Source organism: Rhinichthys klamathensis, unplaced genomic scaffold (assembly GCF_029890125.1).
Source record: "Rhinichthys klamathensis goyatoka isolate OS25496 unplaced genomic scaffold, OSU_Roscu_1.1 h1tg000150l_1, whole genome shotgun sequence".
NCBI lineage: Eukaryota > Metazoa > Chordata > Actinopteri > Cypriniformes > Leuciscidae > Rhinichthys > Rhinichthys klamathensis.
In genome coordinates, this window is record NW_026606685.1 from 1226693 (window position 1) to 1246693 (window position 20001).

Consider the following 20001-nt stretch of genomic DNA (forward strand, 5'->3'; position numbering starts at 1 on the left):
GGTTATGCGCATATCTTAACAGAACGCTACTCGTTAATAAATAATAATATACTTCAGAACACTAGCGATTTGACGGTGGCTGTAACAAATCAAGCACAGGTGTATGATGGTAATTACCAGATCTGGTTGTCAGAGTCTCACAATGTTGTCATGCTGCTCAAGGCTTGGTTGCCAGGGTGTTATTTTAGTATTGTTTATATAGCCTACCAGTAGCCCATTTTTAATATTTTGAATTAGCTTTTATTTTTAGCTTTTTAGTTTTCAATTTAATTTTAGTTTAGTTTTTAGCAATTTTTGGTAATTGTAGTACTTCAGCTTCAAGTTAACTCTACCGCCCCCTCGAGGTTTGTTACTGCCACACTAGCGCAAGAACAAATAAAACATCAAATTCCCAGATTAAAATACTTCAAGTGTGTATGACAGTAAACTCCCTGCTGAAAAAACAACAACAAAACAGTTAAAACCAACCTATGTTGGTTGGCTGGTCAGGCTGGGAGACTAGTTAGCTTGACCAGCTTAAAACATACAGCCAACTTAAACCATCTAAGACCAGCCAAACAGCTTAGACTGGACTTTTTATCCTCTTTGTTGCTCATTGTCCACCTAGCATTGCATAGCATTGTTTAACCTCTGCAAAGCTAATCGGTGGATGTAGCACAGCATAACTGTGGATATCCTAGCATTAGCACTCTGAACATCACTTTAGCATAGATCCCTCTGATGGATCATCAGTGTTAATTGACCTGAAAGCTCCAGACACAATAGACTAATTAATCAATGTTCTGCGCTCAAGAAACTGTTGAAGAGGGGAGTTAAGGGGAGAAGTTTCGGTGATGTACACTTTCCATCTGTCGGGTCTCAGGGGTGATGATTCATTGTAACACCTGTCTGTTCATCTCAACATGGCTGCCGTGTACTAAAGGTTTCACACGCTGTCCAAACACTTTACAAAATTAGCCTCTGGTGTGCACCACCTGTGTGAACAACAGATTTCGGCATAATGGCTGCACGCACAGCCACTGGGGCTGGCGGTATGACGTATATACAATTCAGCGGAAGAAATGTGTCAACTGGTAGAGATTTGGCTGTATCATATGAGTCGTATTTATAATATAGTACTGCTTTGAGACATACTCAAGTGCTACATAATGTGAAGCTGACTCTTTTTTTATGGATACATTTACCTTTTAGTGTGTGTCCATCAACTAAAAAATTAAAAAAAATTAATTTAAAAAATCTAATGAAATTCTGAGGTTTCATTTTGATTAAAATACATAGTTTACTATATATTAGCATTTAAAAATGTTTAATGTTTTATAAGTCTTTTATTATGCTCACCAATGATGCATTCATTTGATCAAAAATAAAGTAAAACATTAATATTAATATTATTACAATTCAATTTTAATATATTAAAAAAAAAAATGTATTCCTGTGATGGAAAGCTGAATTTTCAGCATCATTACTCACATAATGTGTCACATAATCCTTCAAAAATTATTCTAACATGCTGATTTGCTGCTCAAGAAACATAAATGTGCATCCTTGCTGAATAAAATGATTAATATCTTACTGAGCACAAACTCAGTGTATATGTGCAGTTAATGTGATGGCCATCTACCTTCACATCATTCTGTTGACAGGCTTGAAGATCGACTTTATTAAATATCTTGTGCACACCAAATCAATAGGTCTGTCAATACCACGAGAGGGCTTACTCACAATCCGGTATTATTAAACTCACCCATTCTATATTTTCCCGAGGTTGGATGCTTGATCCACAATAGGAAGACTTTTTGTGCATCCGTCTAGCTCTGTTTCTAATCTCCAGGCATCAGTTTTATTACCGTAGCTGTGGCCTTTTTGGACCCTTGGGGAGGCAGAGTTCCTGCTCTCTGCTTGCGTCCTGTTGTCTGTTAATGTCATATTTGCACTCAGTAATTCATCACACACTTATCATGGTTCTTCATCTGTTCTTGGTCTCATTCATCAGGCCTGACCTTGCCATATCCTCCTCTTTATAGATAGCCTAATATTTCTGTGCAGCTCAACCATGCTGTCAAATATTTCTTGAAGAGCAGCTCTAGTGTATACATTTATCTCAGCTTATCTAAGCAACCGATAATGTCTAATTTAAGAGGATCGTGTGAAATACTGTATGTTGCTATGGAGACTTTAAAACCAGTATTCTTGATTTGATGCTACACCAACCTCGCAATGTTTGCTGTTCTATTATTTCATTTAAAAAAGTCTGTTTTCTCATATAAAACACAGTCCATTCATTTAGTGGCGTTTGCTAAGTCTAGCATCACGGTTATTATTGAAAAAAGATGGACATATATAGGGAACAGTATGCAAGAGCTCTTTTGACATGGGCTAGTAATCAACACCTTTGTAATGCACTATAGCAACAACCCAGAATACCCTAGCAACCGCACAGGAATATGCTAAAAAGACTCTAGCAGCATGATAAGCATGTGCTAGCTTTTTTTTATTCATATTTTGTTCATTAAAAATCACAAACACATCCTCGTTGTTCTCTGTTTTTGTTCCTTTGGTGAGAGTGTTGATTTGGTGTGATTGTATTTTAGCATTCATAGCTGTTGCTGCTGTAAACACAACCTTTCAGTCAAAGGTGTTGAGAAGCATAGATTGACCTTTTTCTCTCACTTGTCTTGTATCTATTTCTTTTTTCCTATAATTTTCCTCATCCATATTGGATTGTAGCTTTCACTTTTTACAATTCAGGCGATTTCCGATGGATAAAATAAGCATCATCCTATATCTTTTCTCACTGAATATCCTGTTTCACTCAGAAATATGTCAGTTTACAGAAGTAAAGTGAGTAAAATGTGACTTTAATCCTGCTTAGATAGTAATTGGCAACACATTCGCAACCTTTGGCGTCATATAGGTGACGCCATATGACATTTTGTCGAAATCTTACGCACATGGCATCCTTTAGCGTCAATATAACACGCACTGATATGGGTAGGTTTTGGTCTGGGGTAGGGTTACGGTTATGGCGCCTTGGGATCTGCGTCTCATATTGACGCTAAAGGATGCCATGTGCGTCGGATTTAGACGAGCGTCACCTGTATGACGCCTTGGGTTCTGCATCTCATATTGACGCGTAAAGGATGCCATGTAAAGGATGCCATGTGCGTAAGATTTCGACGAAATGTCCAAAGCGTCACATGTATGACACCTTGGGATGAGAACGGGCTGTAATTGGAGTACCATGATTAAAGAGGACCTATTATGCCCTTTTACAAAGTCTTGATTTTGTTTTTGGGGTCTACTAGAATAGGTTTTCATGCTTGAATGTAAAAAAAAAAAAAGAACATTTGTTTACATTATTGCAGCACCTCTCTGTCCAAGCTGTCAATAACGCTATGGTAGTGTCCGAAATCGCCCCCTATACCCTTAAATAGGGCTGTAATTGAGGGGACAGCCATTTGTAGTGGTGTCCGAAACCATAGTGGACGTTATCGAGTGCACTCATTCAATCCCACAATGCACTGCAATAACGAGTGTACAACTGAATGAGGCTCGCGCCGAACCGAGTTCCGCGTCTCGCCAGAAGATGGCGCCCGCAGCTGAATTAGCCATCCATTTTCCAAACCGCTGGTCCAATGTGGCTGCAGCGTAATATCATACAGGTATATATTCCTGCTTAATTGATTATTAACCCTCTGGGGACCAGAGTGTTTTTGGGGCCCTTTGGATGTTTTGACTTGCTCTGACATTTGTGCTTTTTTCAGTTGCTTATAAACATATTAATGGCACAGGTGAAATTAAACTCTATTTAGCACAAACAGGTCTACCATAATGTGTGAGCAACATGTATGTACATGTTTGTATTTTTGAGAGAATATTGTTTATGCGTGGTTATTGAAAAAACTAAAAAATAAAGTTTTTGAAATAAGGACACAAAAAACATACTAAATATGAGTCCACAAGACTTTTGACTAATGTACGTTGTTGCCTAGAGTTTTTGCTTCAAAATGATCTGAAAATCATTCTTCCTAATCATTCACATAAAACAATAGATTGTTTTAAATTGTGAAAAACCTTTTTTTGTTTGCCAAGGCAATATGCGGATGGGCGGAACGGCCCAACCCCTATCATGAATAATTAAGTGGTTCTCAGACAGTGACCCTGCATAATAATGAGCCTTTCATTCAGGGGTGTCACACAAGAAAGAATGTAAGGACAATATATATATATATTGTCATTGCATTCTTTCTTGTATATATATATATAGCCTACATGTGTATATATATATATATATATATATATATATATATATATATATATATATTGTCATTGCATTCTTTCTTGTATATATATATAGCCTACATGTATATATATATATATATATATATATATATATATATATATATATATATATATATATATTGTCATTGCATTCTTTCTTGTATATATATATAGCCTACATGTATATATATATATATATATATATATATATATATATATATATATATATATATATATATATATATATATACACACACACACACACACACATATATATATATATATATATATATATATATATATATATATACAAACAATCAAAATATAAATGAAAGCCAGAAGCACATTTTTAGTCATACCTGGAAACAAATCCTGGTCAAATGCTATATGGGCCATTCTACAGAATTGGTTCAAAGTTACAGTTGGAAACATCTTGAAAAGAAAATAGTATTTTCCCATAAATGTCTTATAAAGTATTATTTTTTAAAGTAGACCAATACAATAAAAATAAACCAGTCGCATTTCAAAGTCGCTCGCGAAATGACCGCCAGGTGGCGCAAAGGGACATTTATCAAAACGTAAGTGGGGCTAATGTCAATTAACAGTAAGGATGAAATTCTACAAGTTATGGTAATTTACAAATAAGCCTACAACAAACATTTATTTTTAAACAAATATTTTTAAATATGCAACATGCACGTTTAAACAACAAACAATACAATCTGAACCAGCGCTTCCTGTATTGAGACATGCAGCGCGTTTCAGTTACGATCCTGGTTCCAGTGGCCTTAATACATTCACGGCTTTTTAAAATGTCACAAAGCGTTTTGAGATGGTTTTGAATGAAATATTGAAGTTTATAATTAGGGTATTTTGGCACACCACGCCGAGTGGCTATGCATTATTCTAAAATCTGGCTTTATTCTGGCATGTTCAATTAGAGTTTGACAAACGCGGCGGCGCGTTCATTTGGATTTATTTTTCTCATAACAGCTAAAAGAACTTACTGCGTAATTGTTGGTCATACAGATAAGATATCATCTTTTAAAACTGTAAAAGGTCTACTTTTATTCATGTAGGTAGGCTAAAGTAGGCCTACACTCACACAGGCTAACGACAAAACGTTTTCTCGCTCATGTGAGAAACAAACGTTTGGGCATTTCTCAGTGAGAAAATTCATAGCCGAGCGGTAGAACTGACGGTTCGATCATCAAGATGACACGGGTTCAAATCCCGATCAAACATGGTCTACTGCAAATTTTATATTTATTAATGCAGAGAGATTTGTCTAGCTCTAAAACTCTGTTACACCATACAGTTTTTTGGTTATATTTATAAAATAAAATTACCATGCATTTCCATTTTACACTAGGAACAATAGTATCGAACAGAACGACGTTGCATCTGTACCAATCGTACGAGGCTACCAATCGTAATTTTAAAAGCAGTTCTGTAAAAAAAGTAATTTTACATATATAGCCTATATACAGTATATATATATATATTTTTTATTAGGCCTATTATTATTATTATTTTGATTCCCTACAACCTAGAGTTTTTAAAAACATGGTTTTAAGTAAAGTGTGATTTGCCAGGAGGGACGGGGATTTCCTTCTGGTCTAAACATCCCTGCTTCTGCTGAATTATTTGAATCCCCACACCCCTCCCTCCACAGTAATCAATGCTATAGGCTACTTCACCAATAGACCATATCAAATATAAAATAGAGATATGCAACAAGCACGTTTAAACAACGACAAACAATAAAATCAAAACCAGCGTTTCAGTTGTTCATTAGTTCAAGTGGCCTTAATGCATGCACGGCTTTTCAAAATTTCACAAAGCGTTTTGAGATTATTTTGAATGAAATATTGAAGTTTATAATTAAGTGTTTTGGCAGACCACGCCGAGTGGCCCTATGCATTTTTCTAAAGTCGGGTTTTATTCGAACTTTTGCTAACGACAAAAACAGTTTATCTGTCGTCTCTGTCTCCGGGAACTGCGCGTCACAAAAATGAACCGAAAGCCACTTCAGCTCAGTCACTATAAGAAATCGGCTCTGTCTAAAGCCTTTAAATGTCTAAATATTCTGGCTAATAAATGTTATCTGATTATGTAATCCATATGAAAACGAGAGGTACAGAGGATGTACTCAAACATGTAGCCTGTAAGCGCTTCCCAATGAGAAAATGACAAGGGTGAAAATCTCGCTCTAATTAAATGTAGCAGGCTAAATCGCCCTGAATTAAAATGTAAAAACAGATCAAATAATGTATTTGTTGAAATGTTGCGATATTGTTTCATTTAAGTTCATAATTATTCAATACATGTTATTTAATTTAGCAGCATTACCACGAAGCACCGTGGTTTGATATTTATTTGAATAAAAAAATAAAATAAAAAAAAACTTAATTCACAAATTGCATGCCTGGTTGAAAGGATCCAAAGATCCATGTAGACTTTAATATTGAGTTGAACATTTTGTTCATGAAAACAAATTAACATGCGTTTTTTCAGATTATATTTAGTTTTGCTTGGAAAAAGCTGGCCCAAACCAGTTTTATTTCATCAATTACTGAAATAATGAAATATTTAGTAATAAACTTTTATGACAGAAATATCACTAGGCTACATGTAACTTAAATCATTTAATTCCTTCATTATCAACACTGTCTAGAATAGCGATTTAAGTGTGAATTGCGACTTCTCTTTGTGTTAAATCAGCCTCAGACTCCGATAGCCGGTGGGGGGTTGGAGGGACAGTTCAGTGCTGTATCAAGCGCGCAGGACAATAGGCATAGGTGTTAATGTTCCTCTTTCATATGGAGAGCGAGGGAGACTAAATAAACTTGTTAAAAAGAGATTCAGCGCGAGAGAGGCAAAGAAAAACGCATGTTTTAATTTAATTATGTTGCTTTGGACAATTTTCGTTTTGTAGGCCTACTGTTTTAATTGTTTAATATAGCTGTCATTTCTTTGGCAATACAAATTTAAAATGTCGCAAGAATAAGATTAGCCTAGTGTTTCTTATTTTGCATCGCAAAAGAAATAAACTCTAAACCCGATGCAACCCTGTTTTAAATTAAAAAAACTGTCCCGACACTTTATTTAAACCTTGAAATGTTCGAACTTGGTTTCAAACTTAAGTAATTTTAGTGTTCTTTTACATTACACAATAATTTAGCAGACTAAAGACGTGCTTCTTCATTTTCAGATGCAATCGGCTGACAATCTTCCTTCATCAGTTTATGTCCTTTGTGCAGCGCTGCGGTTCCAGGAATGTAGCAAATTTATGTTGTAATAATAATTAAACAAAACTCTTGACTTTAAATAAGTAAACAGTTATAAACAGTTAGCTATTTAAGCATCAAGAAGGTTAAATATAAACGCTGTTGGCCAACATCGGTTAACAACATGTATGCTACATTGAGATTCGATCTCGAGTCGATTGAAGCTCCTCGAAGCTCGTGTTGTTGCGTTAACCACTGAGCTATCGTCTGTACGTCTGTAAATGTTTTTATTGCAATGTTTTACTTTTTCATTATTTATTCAATTTCATTTCAGTAGCCTAATTTCAGTATTGTGATTATGAATTATTTTAACTACGTTTCACTTGTTGAATTCATCTGCTACCAGCTTTCAATCGCTCTGAATCAGTGCGGTGCGGCAGCAGATTACGCATTAGAGAGAATAAACAAACACTTTTCAGAGTCTATGATTGTAGCGCCTCTTGGCGGTAAAAGGCAGAAAATACACCCCACATTTTACCGCCGCGGTGGAACGGCTGATGTGGGCATTGTCATGGCTTGCCTCAACATTTGCGTTTGAATAGCGCGCGTCCTCCATGGGCGTGTCAGATTAACGCGTAATGAAGTGTAATGAGCTGGGGAAAAAAAATCTGACAGCACTCTCTTTTCATACAGATTACATAAACTGAGAATATTTGTTTTTTATATAAATTACATCATTGAAAAGAAGAGAATTCAAGCTTCATAAAGAAAAATCTCTCGTGCCTGTATGACAAGTATTTGCAGAGTTAGAGTTAATTTTTCGGACGTGTTTCAGAATGGACTGCACTGACAGAGAGAAGGCAAAACTCGCATCATGTTTATTTTTCTTTATTTGACAAAAAGCACAAAACTTTGTTTTTATTGTGAGTATACAGAAAAATAATAGACAATTAACAGGATCGATTGATGTATAACACTTATATGTACGATCAAAATCAACAGAGTATTTTAAGTCTATTTTTCTGCTATGTGAAAAAAAAACGGCAAAACGCGCGGGCGCGTTTCTGGTCCCCAGAGGGTTAAATTGATTAATTAAGGCTTATACATAGTTTCCATGACAGAGTTTGAGATTTAAATCTTTTCATCTTACTACTAGAGCTGCCAGTTTGTTAAGTCTGAGCTTCAGGCAAATGAAGTTAATCAAATGATTATTAAACAGCAAGCACAAACTATGCAAAAGTGGCAGCCCTTCTGGCGCACTCAGTGTCTGAATTCACTCACTTGGTTTCATTCACTCCTTCAAGTTAACAATATTACTGGACCAATGTAGGAATAGTGAATGAAGGCATAGGGGGCGATATAGGACACACTCTCTGCTTAGTCCCTGTCTCTGTGAAGCTCCTCTTTCTGAAAAGCACAATCTGCTCTGATTGATCGGCTGGACCAGTGTGTTGTGATTGGTCAAAAGCTTTGAGTGCGTTTAGGAAATGTCACGCCCCTTACCATAACCGCAAGCTTTAACACAACAACTAACACAACTCAACCAGGCCACGCCCCCTTTGTTTTGCTTACGCCTTGTTTGGGAATTATTTAAATGAGGAATATTATGATTTGTACATTCCTAGAAAAAAACCCAAAAGACTACATTCGAGGCGTTTCAGAAACAGTGCTTACTGATATAGAGAACAACTCTGTTTGCAGTGATTTGGTGCTTGCAGTGACTTTGCCGACCTTTTTCATGCTCAAACAGCAACATTACACACTAACAAATGTTTTAAAAAAAAAGCATAATACAGTAGGTCCTCTTCAAAATGTTAGCAGGGTTATTTGTTTTCTGAACAGTGGCAGATAGGGGGAGAATTTGAGAGTGTTATTTATTTTTTCTGTTCTGTTTGGTGCTGTTGAATATTGCTTACAGTAACTTCTCAATATCTCATTTGTATCTCATTACCATATGTGAGTGATAAAAATCTGTGTGCCTTTAGACTGTCGAAATCTGTTCAAGGATGCTCTTCTGAGCCGAATGCTGTTTTAATAAATCAGTTTTGAAACAGTTCATTTGTTTTCTAAAAAAGTATTGGTTTGCTGCCATGGTAACAGACTGTTGGAATGTTTGAATGAATCGCTTTCGGTATAAAGGAACCAGAGGTGGACAAAATACTTGAGTGAAAGTACAGATACTACTGGTCAAATATTCCTCCATTACAAGTAAAAGTTGTAAAGACCGATTTTTACTTAAGGGGGTAGTTCACCCAAAAATGAAAATTCTGTCAGCAATTACTCACCCTCATGTTGTTCCTCTTCGGAACACAAATTAAAGAATTATTTCGGAACACTAGTTAAAATAGTCGATGAACCCCATGAAATATCACGGCCGAACAGAGAAGGAAATGATTAGTTGAATAAAGTCGTTATTTTTGTTTGTTTTTTGCGCACAAAAAGTATTCTCGTCGCTTGATAAACTTAAGGTTGAGCCACTGTAGTCACTCGGACTATTTTAACGATGTCTTTCATAACTTTTGGGCCGTTCAGTTTTGATCCCTTAAGAAGCCTATGGAGGAGTGATCCAGCTCTCGGATTTAATCAAAAATATCTTAATTTGTGTTCCGAAGATGAACGAAAGTCTTATAGGGTTGGAACAACATGAGGGAGAGTAATTACTGACAGAATTTGCATTGTTGGGTGAACTATCCCTTTAAGTAAAAGTACAGAAGTACTTGTTTTTAAAAGTACTTGAGTATCAAAAGTAAAAAGTAAATGTCAATGCATTGTTTTATTATTGTTGCATTTTTACAGTACCTTATGCCTCTGATGCAACCTAGTGAATACACTGACCAGTTTGTAGTATCTGTGGAATTAAGAGCTTTTAGAATGTTACAAAACCCTAGAGAAATTAAACAACTTCATTTTTTTAACACTCTACCACCCCCACAGAAGTACACATCTATGTGTATCCATTCATGCACATTTAAATCAAGTATTCTGTAAAGACTGATCAGAAAAAAACCCAGCTACACAACCATAACTGTATAACTGCCCAACAGCAATAGTACAGAAATAATTATTTGCCATGGAAACAAAACTTTCAAACCGTTAGTTGTGACAACGATACTGTCTCTCACAGATCATTAGTAGAGAGAAATCGTACAAATCGCCTAACTTCACGACACGTGACCCTACAAGAGGCTGTCTGTCACCCGCAAAAATCCAATCATGTTTTAGAGACGGAAGAAAATCAAGCCCTGACTAACATACGGTAACTACTTTCTACTCAAAGACCTTGCAGTGGAGTAAAAAAGTACGATATTTGTCTTTCAACAAATGTAGTGAAGTTAAAGTAAAATAAATAATCCGCAAGTAAATGTACTTCGTTACTGTCCACCTCTGAAAGGAACAGATACTAAACTAATGAGGACATGATTCGATAATTGTGAGATTCATGATTCGTGAGTGCTACATCAATATATGAAATGTTTTTACTTTAAGGAGGTATTGAAATATATAAAAAAGCATGTTGCTTCCTTCGATTAAAAGTGGCAAAAAAAAAGTCTTTCATTATTGAATCTGTGTAAGGTGAATCAGACAGTTTCAGCTGCGCAAAGTACAGCAGTACAGCAGCAAAATAATCACTCATTTAATGCTGGATGCTTGTGTTTATGAAGCTTTCTGTATTGATCAGGAGTTTACACATATGCACTGTTATTGGACCACCTCCAGACAGCAAATAATGAAGGAAAATAGTAATTAAGGAGCAGCACCCGCAAATTAATGAACAAGGAGTTAAGATCTCTCTCTCTAAGAGGTCTCCCTTTTTCCATCATATTGACTCATTTGAATCAATGATATTAAGGTTATCATCATGGAGCTGCAGCATATCCCATCATGCTCTTTGTCTCAGAGCATCAGTGCAGGTTTAGCAGCCGCTGTGAAAAGGAAATGAAAGCAGTGCTAATGTCAGTCATTTGACAAACACACATTCTCATCCCATTTACCCACACAGCTGTAAGCTGCCACTCAAAACCAGCATGGACATCACTGACACATCCTAACCATCATCTATAAATAATATGTGTCGAAGGCACAACCATTTATGGTATTTTAGATATTATGCCTTATATTCTATTATTTTAATGGCAGGTACAATATTTACAAAAAAGAATAAGACTTGATTTTAGCCTATGTACATTGGGGTTGATGAGATTTTTTCATGCTCACTAAGGCTGCTTTTATTTCCATAAAAATACAGTAAAAACAGCAGTATTGTGATTTTTATGTATTGAATATACATAAACATAAATAAATACAATTCAAAAAAAATGTTTCAGGAACAAATCGCCTACCCTGCCTTTAAAATAGCTTAAAAGGACGTATTGATGGCCGGTTTAATAATCTGTGATACAAATTTTTATTTATTATTGGTAATAATATATAAATATTGATTTTATATATTTATAACAATATTGCACACCAAGTTAAATCAGTAATAATCAAAATAGTATCTCATAATGTTAAAATGACCCACATATGCATCTATATGGATTGATCCTTTTGTTACTGAGATGAAGTCTGGAAAACACTAATGAATATTTAACGTTTATCCACAGGGCTTTGGTATCTTTGAAAGGCAGGGTGCACAACGCTTACCAAAAGCTCCTTCTCGTCCCTTGGGGGAGAAAAAAAAAATGTAACGGGAAACAGAGCAGAGCAGACGGAAGAAATATAATCAAACCAAATTATCATAGTCTTTGACTCCTGGATGACACTGACTATTCTTGGAAAGCCTGTATCCTCAGACACATACGCACAGCTAATGCACAGATCCTCAGTGTGCCGAGAGACGTTATATCCAGGGCAGGGGCTTTGAGACAGAATCAAGATGGTAGATGTGAGAAAAAGAAAAAAGTGTTGTTTATCGTCACAGCTCTCTCTCTCTTAGCACATATCAATATTTGCAGCAACATAAAAAACATCTTGAGAAATGAGGACATTTGAAGACAATCTTACCACCTCAATATCAGTTTAGAGAGGGAAGATTCCTTCCATTTATCCTGTTTTGATCTTTTCCTTCTTGTTGTGTTGCTGTGTTCCAGGTATTTATGAACAGACGTTTCTTATATAACTGCAGTGCTCCTGTCCTGGATGTGAAGATTGCCTTTTGTCAGGTGTGTGTTCCATACAGGTAAATTAAAAGGTAGAGTATTCATTCACTTCCATTCTGCCCGTCATTCTTATGGATGTGTCATTGCCTAAAATAAATACTGGTGACAGCATGTCTGGGTCCTTAAGGAAGATGTATAGCTTACACAGGATCAGTTCCTCGCAGCATTCCAAGCCATTCTGAGTCGGGTTTCCCAAAATGCATTAAGAGCATCTTAATACACTTTAAATATGCATGGAAGTGTGTTCTAAAATCAATGCAGTCATACAGATATATCGTTCAAATTAAAAGCACTTATGGGGAAAAAGAAATTCTGAATCATTTACTGAATCATGTGTTGTTACAAACCCATAGGACTTTTTTTTCATCACAATATTGTTTCACTCTAAATTATAATGGGTTGCAAATGCTTTTCCACGTGGATAGTTTAGCCAAAAATGAAAATTCTGCCATCATTTATTCAAACTTCGAGTTGTTCTAAACCCATATGTCTATCTGTCTTCTATGGAGCACAAAAATAAGTCGTCGTTTTTTTTGCACCCCATCAACACAAATAGGTTGAGGGCGAGTAAATGGTGACATAATTTTAACTTTCTGAGTGAACAATCCTTTTAAATTCAATTTACAGATATATCTTCCTTAATTTTAGGGCTCTAGATTGACTGACTTGAGTCAAGAAACTAAATATTTTGTTGACCTGATTTGTATTGTAACTGCTATATTGTGACAAACTTTCTCAAATAACACAGTGGAAACACAATGATTCAATATCAGATTACATATACTGTATTATTTCCTGTTAATAATGATACTTCCCTCTGCTTGATATAGATATGAAGTACAGTATTCCCAGAGTACAGTAATCACAGTAGCACAGCAAAACATTCAATAAGCCACCGCATATGTTCCTTGGGGTTCTTGTCCTTTTAGTTTGGGCCTTAAATGATCTTCATCACCTGTCAATGACTTTCAGTGTGACATACAGATCCCAGGTCAAGAGGGCAGTAGGCAGAGTTGACTAGTGGATAAAGATTCTGTTAACCAAGAGGTTGTAGGTTCAAATCCCAGAAGGATTGATCCATGAATCAACACTGTGCCCTTGAGCAAGACACTTAACCTCTGTGTCCTCCACAGGGACTGTCACTGTAGGAAGTGTTCTGTGGGTCACTTTAAATAAATGTGTCCGCTAAATGACTGAATGGCAACTGACTCCTGAACCAAGTGTGTTTCATATCCCTAAAAGTGTATCAGCTCTGCATGTATCAGCTCTCTTCATGGACTGATTGCTTCTGACAGCGCTGTGCGAGTTCGCGGCGCCATATGCGGGACACCCTTTATTGCATGTTAGCCAGGGTTCAAAGCGCCAAATTCAAGTAAAAATTTTGACAATCCATGATTGTGAGAATGTGATATGGCTTAGTGCGATCATCAGATTGCAACTGTTGTGACGTAATTATATAAATATATAGTCTGACGCACTGCATGTTTCAGAGTAAAGCACAGCACTGTGTTCATTTTCAGTTGCGATTCACAGAAAATGCTACTCTGCAAGTGCTGTGTATTTCAGTCAATTATAATTTACTTTTGGGAACGCAAAGTGCGCCATCCATCTTCCTAAATTGGTAATGAAGATCGTTTATAAATCTTTTATTGTCAACAAAGAGGAGCGTTACGCCGGGTTCACACCGGACGCTGAAGCGACGCGGAATGAAAAATCACGCGCGGTCCGGCGCCTGCCTGTTCACACCAGACGCGTATTCTTCGCGGTGGTCGACAAGCGCTTCTGCTCAGTTGTTGTTCATTCAGAGCTATTTTTTTACATCATGGGGAAGTAAATAACCTCATAATATGAATACACTTTTATTAATCCGTTGTCGAGACACACACGCAGCCAGAGAGAGAATATGGTAGACAGTTATAGTAGTGTATATATACCGTTGAAATATACATCCTCTCTTCAAATTTATTAAATCTATTTTCCTCTTCCTGTTTCCCAGTGCGAGTAGACAGGAGGAGAGCCCCTGCCCTATATCTTTTGATTATAGGGTATTATAGGGTATTTTAATTTGAAAATTGCTTATATTTTGACAATTGACCGGATGGTCGAGTGTTTCGCGGCTCGCGAAAAAATTAGACCAGACGCCGAAACTGGCGCTCCGCGTCTGGTGTGAACGACACCATAGGTTAACATGGGCGCCGAAAGGAAGCGGCCTCCGTTCCGCGCCGCTTCAGCGTCCGGTGGGAACCCGGCGTTAAGGTTCCTGCAGTTTTCCGCCAAAATAAAAGCTCAAAGGTTTAACGTTTGAAAGCAAATAAATAAATGCAACCATAAATGTAATTTTATTTTAAAATATTGTAATTTTACTGTTTTACTGTAAAATAAAATAAATGTAAAATAATAATGATAATAATTATTATTGTTTATAATAATAATAATTCTATGAATACTTTTATTATAACATTTTGTATTATAATGTAATATAGTATTATTATTATTAAATATTGCATTTAAAATACATTTTTAATAATAATAATTGAATATATAAATATATAAATCACATGCCTGATTTATATATTCATTCTTCTTCGTCCTAGCGTTTGTCCCGCGCAGGTGCAGGGTCCGCTTTTTGGCAGGCTGCTCTCCATTTATTCTGGTTCGTAGTGTCCTCCGGGGCGACTTGCACGTCCTTCATATCTTGCTTGATCCGGTCCATCCATCTCATCTTTGGGCGGCCACGTGGGTTTTATATATTCATTAAATGTTAAAAATGTATTATTTTACCCAATATTTCGGTATGCTACTCGTCCTTCGGATGAGACGTTAAACCGAGGTTCTGACTCTCTGTGGTCATTAAAAACCCCAATTCGAAAGGAATTGTTATATATGTTTTCATCAGGGATGTGATTTTTCCATATTTACACAGTTTTCCATATTTTCCGACCTTAAAAGTATCACTCACTTGATTTGCGTAAATTCGAAAATCGATGGGCAAATTTGGCAAGGATGCCGGGGTTACGGTAGGGGTGTAACCCCGGCATTCTGGCCAAATTTGCCCATTTGCAAATTTGCCCATCGATTTTCGAATTTACTTTCCATGTATCACATCACAATAAGCTGGTGTGTGGTGGGCCTTCTGGCGCAGTATGGACGCTGCACATTGGTGCTGGTTGAGGAGATTCCACCTTCCATGTGTAAAGCGCTTTGAGTGCCGAGGAAAGCCCTATATAAATGTAACAAATTATTATTGTTATTGTTATGAATATTTATGCTTTTTGCCTTAAAATGTCAACTAGGCTGCTCACTAGGTTTTGGAACAGAAATAATTTCACCACAATATTAAAACCAAACCATTCTATGTGCTCTATTCCTTGTTTCAATAAAAGACAGCAATTACCGCAAATCTTAGCTCATTAGCTTCAAATTAGCCCAGTCAGTTTAATAGGGGGGCACTGCAGTGAGGGGATACTCCCATGATGAAGATAGACTTTATGAAGCACGTAGACGCTCACACACCCATATACCGTATACATATTGCTCTCTCTCTCTCTCTCTCTCACACACACACACACACACACTTATTACCATTTTAGCTTGTGAAATTATGTGGACAGCTTCCTCCCTTGGTATTCCCGAAATATATTCACTATGTGACAGTTAGTACAATCGATTACACAGTTGGCCCTTGTGCCGTCGTTGGCATGAACTCCAGAACAGAGAGACCCTTGATAACCTTGATAGTTTGATTTAATATAGTGTGATATCTGAAATCTTTAGCCAAGCACAGATAAGATACTCTCTCTAGTAGCGAAACTGAAATGTTTAGATGTTATGCCCTTACCCAGCTTACAAAAATACGTTTTCTGAATGTTTTGATAATATTGCCATTAAGTTATGAAAACTAAGCTATGAGACAAGCCACATTTTGAACATATAAAATGACAATAGTGAGAAATAGTGACTTAATTCATCACATATGTTTAAAATGTTACTTTGTATCTCAAAATAAGACAATTACTAGCAGTATTTGTTGGCTTTCCATGTTTGATATTCATTTTTTTTGTGTGGCTTGTAGATATAGGGTCTTGCTGTGGCCTCTTCTCAAATTGTTGTTGTAATATTTTTCTTCACTCATTTGTGACACCTCATTTCATTTAATTATTTTAATTTAGTTGCTTAGTGTGTGGTGGTTTGACCTAAATATCAAGGTCTACACATAGCAATTATGTATTTGTCTGCAAATCATTTAAGCAAACTCATCTTCTCATCTCATCATATCCTGTGCTGATGAAGAGAATACAAACAGTTTATCCATACCTCTTTATATCATTATTGAGGTGAATCATAGAATCATTTGCACTGGTTTTTATGACTTATAATAATAATAGCCTACAAGTGCTTTGGAGCTGCTTATCAACTGTCTAAACACATGTTATATGATGTTCTCTGCTCATACATCCATCTTTTTCTCCACGCAGGGGTTTGGCAAACAAGTTGATGTTTCTTACATTGCCCAGCATTACAACATGAGCAAAAGCAAAGTGGACAACCAGTTCTACAGCGTGGAAGTAGGAGATTCCACCTTCACGGTTCTCAAACGGTACCAAAATCTAAAGCCCATTGGTTCTGGGGCTCAGGGAATAGTGTGGTGAGTACCCATGGTGCATCTCTTCGTGTTTTTATCGTGAAAAATATGTCCTTATGGATGTCATAATGATTCTCTTGAATTTTAAGAGCGATATTTGGGGGTTTTCTTGGCAGGGTGTGTGATGAATTGCAGTTCCCTTTCAGTCGGTCCCATTCCGACATGACGTCTCTGTTCCCTCCTTCAGGGACCGAGGGTTACATTCGAAACCGAGACGTTCCCAGTAGACATCGGCTAATTTAGATCCGAGTTTCAGAAAAGAACATATCCGTTTATTGCGCTTCCCAAAATCCCAAACCTTATGATTTTTGAGTCGTGGCTAATGTGTGGACTGTGGGTAATCTCGATGAGGGTGGCTTTTTCCCTCCCCCATTCCTCTTTCCTTGCATCTGAGTTTCAGTGGCTGCGGTGCGTTTGTTGTGGAGAAGGCAGAGAGGCAGGACTGGACTGTTAATGGCATTGTTGATGTGTTCTGGCTGGTTTGCTGGCTGCAGTAATCGTGCCTGCTGGATGGACAACCCTGATCTAATTTAACTTCCTCTCCTCAGCAGCAGTCACATGATGTAGCATGGCAGCGGCATTAGCCTAACAAACGCCACATCATTCTCCGGAGAGAGAGAGAGAGAGAGAGAGAGAGAGAGAGAGAGAGAGAGAGAGAGAGAGAGAGAGAGAGAGAGAGAGAGAGAGAGAGAGAGAGAGAGAGAGAGAGAGAGAGAGAGAGAGAGAGAGAGAGAGAGAGAGAGAGAGAGAGAGAGAGGCAAAAGAAGGACAGTTTAAAAGGATTGTGCAAAGTCACATGTCTTCCACAGACCCTGATGAAACTGGTTGTGGTTAGGTTACATTGCTGTACAATGTTTTCAAAATGTTAAAAGCTTAGGGACTGGTCGTTTTTTATTTAAGGGGCCACCAGAGGAGATTTGAGATCTGTAGTCAAAAAAGACTTGACCCTCCCTTCGCCAGCAATAATTTTTTCTATGACCCTCCTAAATGATTGTGAAAAAAGGCATGACCCTCCCCGATAATTTATTGATTACTTCTGTACTGGTTTGCGCTTGGCAAAGATGTTCAGATAGCCATTGTTTTTTTTTTACAACCATGACAAATGACTAAACTCCTGATTTTTTATTTGGAAAAAAAAAATCATGTTTTCGGTGCTGCTGATGCAGGGGTGACGCATTCATGTAAAATGTAAGGGTGGCGCTGCCAATAAAGTATCTTAAAGCTGCCACAAAGAACCAGCAAAAGTAATGATTATGAATATGTCAAATATAGCAAGGAGACATTTTAATTGTTTATTAATAAACAAGTCTTTGTCAGTGTCGGCTGCAAATATAAAGGTGACTGAAGATGCTGACTCGCGATCTTCGCAGTATTGAACGCGCCAGAGAGGAATGCACATTTCATACGGATCACATAAGCAGAGAGCAGTGATAGAATTACTAAAAAATATTTTGCCACCTAAAAGTTAAAGATTTTTTGTGTCACATCACATGTGTATCCTCATATTAAATATAAAACGTGTATAAAATGTGTAGACTGATATTTTTCTAATGTCTGGACTCCTTTATTAAGGGAGTATGAATATATAATACATAAACAGACGTTTCAGTATTAAATGCATTTTCTGAGAATTTATATTTCAAGTTTTGACCGCAAATGTCACGTCCATAACGCTGGAATTGCCCAATTTTAAAGAATTTATCCTCAACTAGTTTTTTTGGTGTAGGTCTACATATTTTATTATGTTAACTTCAAATAATACTAATAGTAATTTAAAAATGTGGTAGCCCTACGTCCAACACATCACACTCCACTGTTATGGTGGCAATTTCAGTAGATTTACTCACTAACATTGTTGTGGAAACTAGTGATGCGCGGGTCGGCTTTTTTTCCAACCCGCGGGTCCCGCTTTTATGAAATTATTTGGCCCGCCCCAGCCCGCACCGCACCACTGTATCTATTTTTACAACCCGCGACCGTTAAATAGACATACTACTAGGCATTGTAATGTAAATGAAAACAGCCTTTATTTCAGCCTGAAAGTGCTTGGAAACATCGCCCTGTAAACTGGCAACAAGAGACGATTAATTTATGAATATGAATCATAAATCAGGTCATATTAATAATAAACATTTCAACATTTACAAAGCAGCGTTTGTATTCATCTAATAGGCTAAACCATTTTTTATTTCTCAGACCCCCCACAAATATGTCTTGACATGCCGGAAGTGCCCGTTTTGTGGCGCTACTGTTTGTATATTTTTCACACGAGTTGCACTTCAGGTAGCCGATCTAGCTACTTGTCTCCTGCTGTCTATTTCTGAGAACAGCTCCCAAACATTAGATTTAGCAGCCTAACCTTATTTTTCGTTTCAATGTAATCAGGTAAATTCCCGACCTCAATTTCTCCCGCACCTCGTCTTCCATCTTCACTTTTATTTCTCTGTTGTTGTCGTGGCTAGCGGCGGGAGCTGCTTGGCGCGCCGCTTTCGTGACGCCAAAGGTTTATGGACCTCACGCAAGTTAAGTTGCTACGGCATTCGTATTGTAACCTTATCAAATAACCTAATAAAATACGAAAATAGATATTCCCAAATATTTAATAAAGGCTGGAAATTGCAAGCAACTTACATGGATTAAAAACAACAATAATAATGACCCGCCCCAACCCGAGCCGCAAATAAAGTGA

General features: G+C 37.0%; 1 protein-coding gene across 9 annotated transcripts in view; it reads left to right on the forward strand.

Moving 5' to 3' along the window:
- The window catches only part of mapk10 (mitogen-activated protein kinase 10), a 76800-nt gene that overhangs the window by 17887 nt on the left and 38912 nt on the right, over positions 1 to 20001 (forward strand). For 7 of the 9 annotated variants that reach the window (XM_056258282.1, XM_056258283.1, XM_056258281.1 and 4 more), the window contains 2 exons: positions 12602 to 12673; positions 17146 to 17315. In XM_056258282.1, coding sequence (XP_056114257.1) covers positions 12602 to 12673; positions 17146 to 17315 — 242 coding nt within the window. Of the gene's footprint in view, positions 1 to 12601; positions 12703 to 17145; positions 17316 to 20001 lie in introns of all 9 variants that reach the window. The other 2 variants (XM_056258285.1, XM_056258286.1) reach the window with 2 other exon arrangements.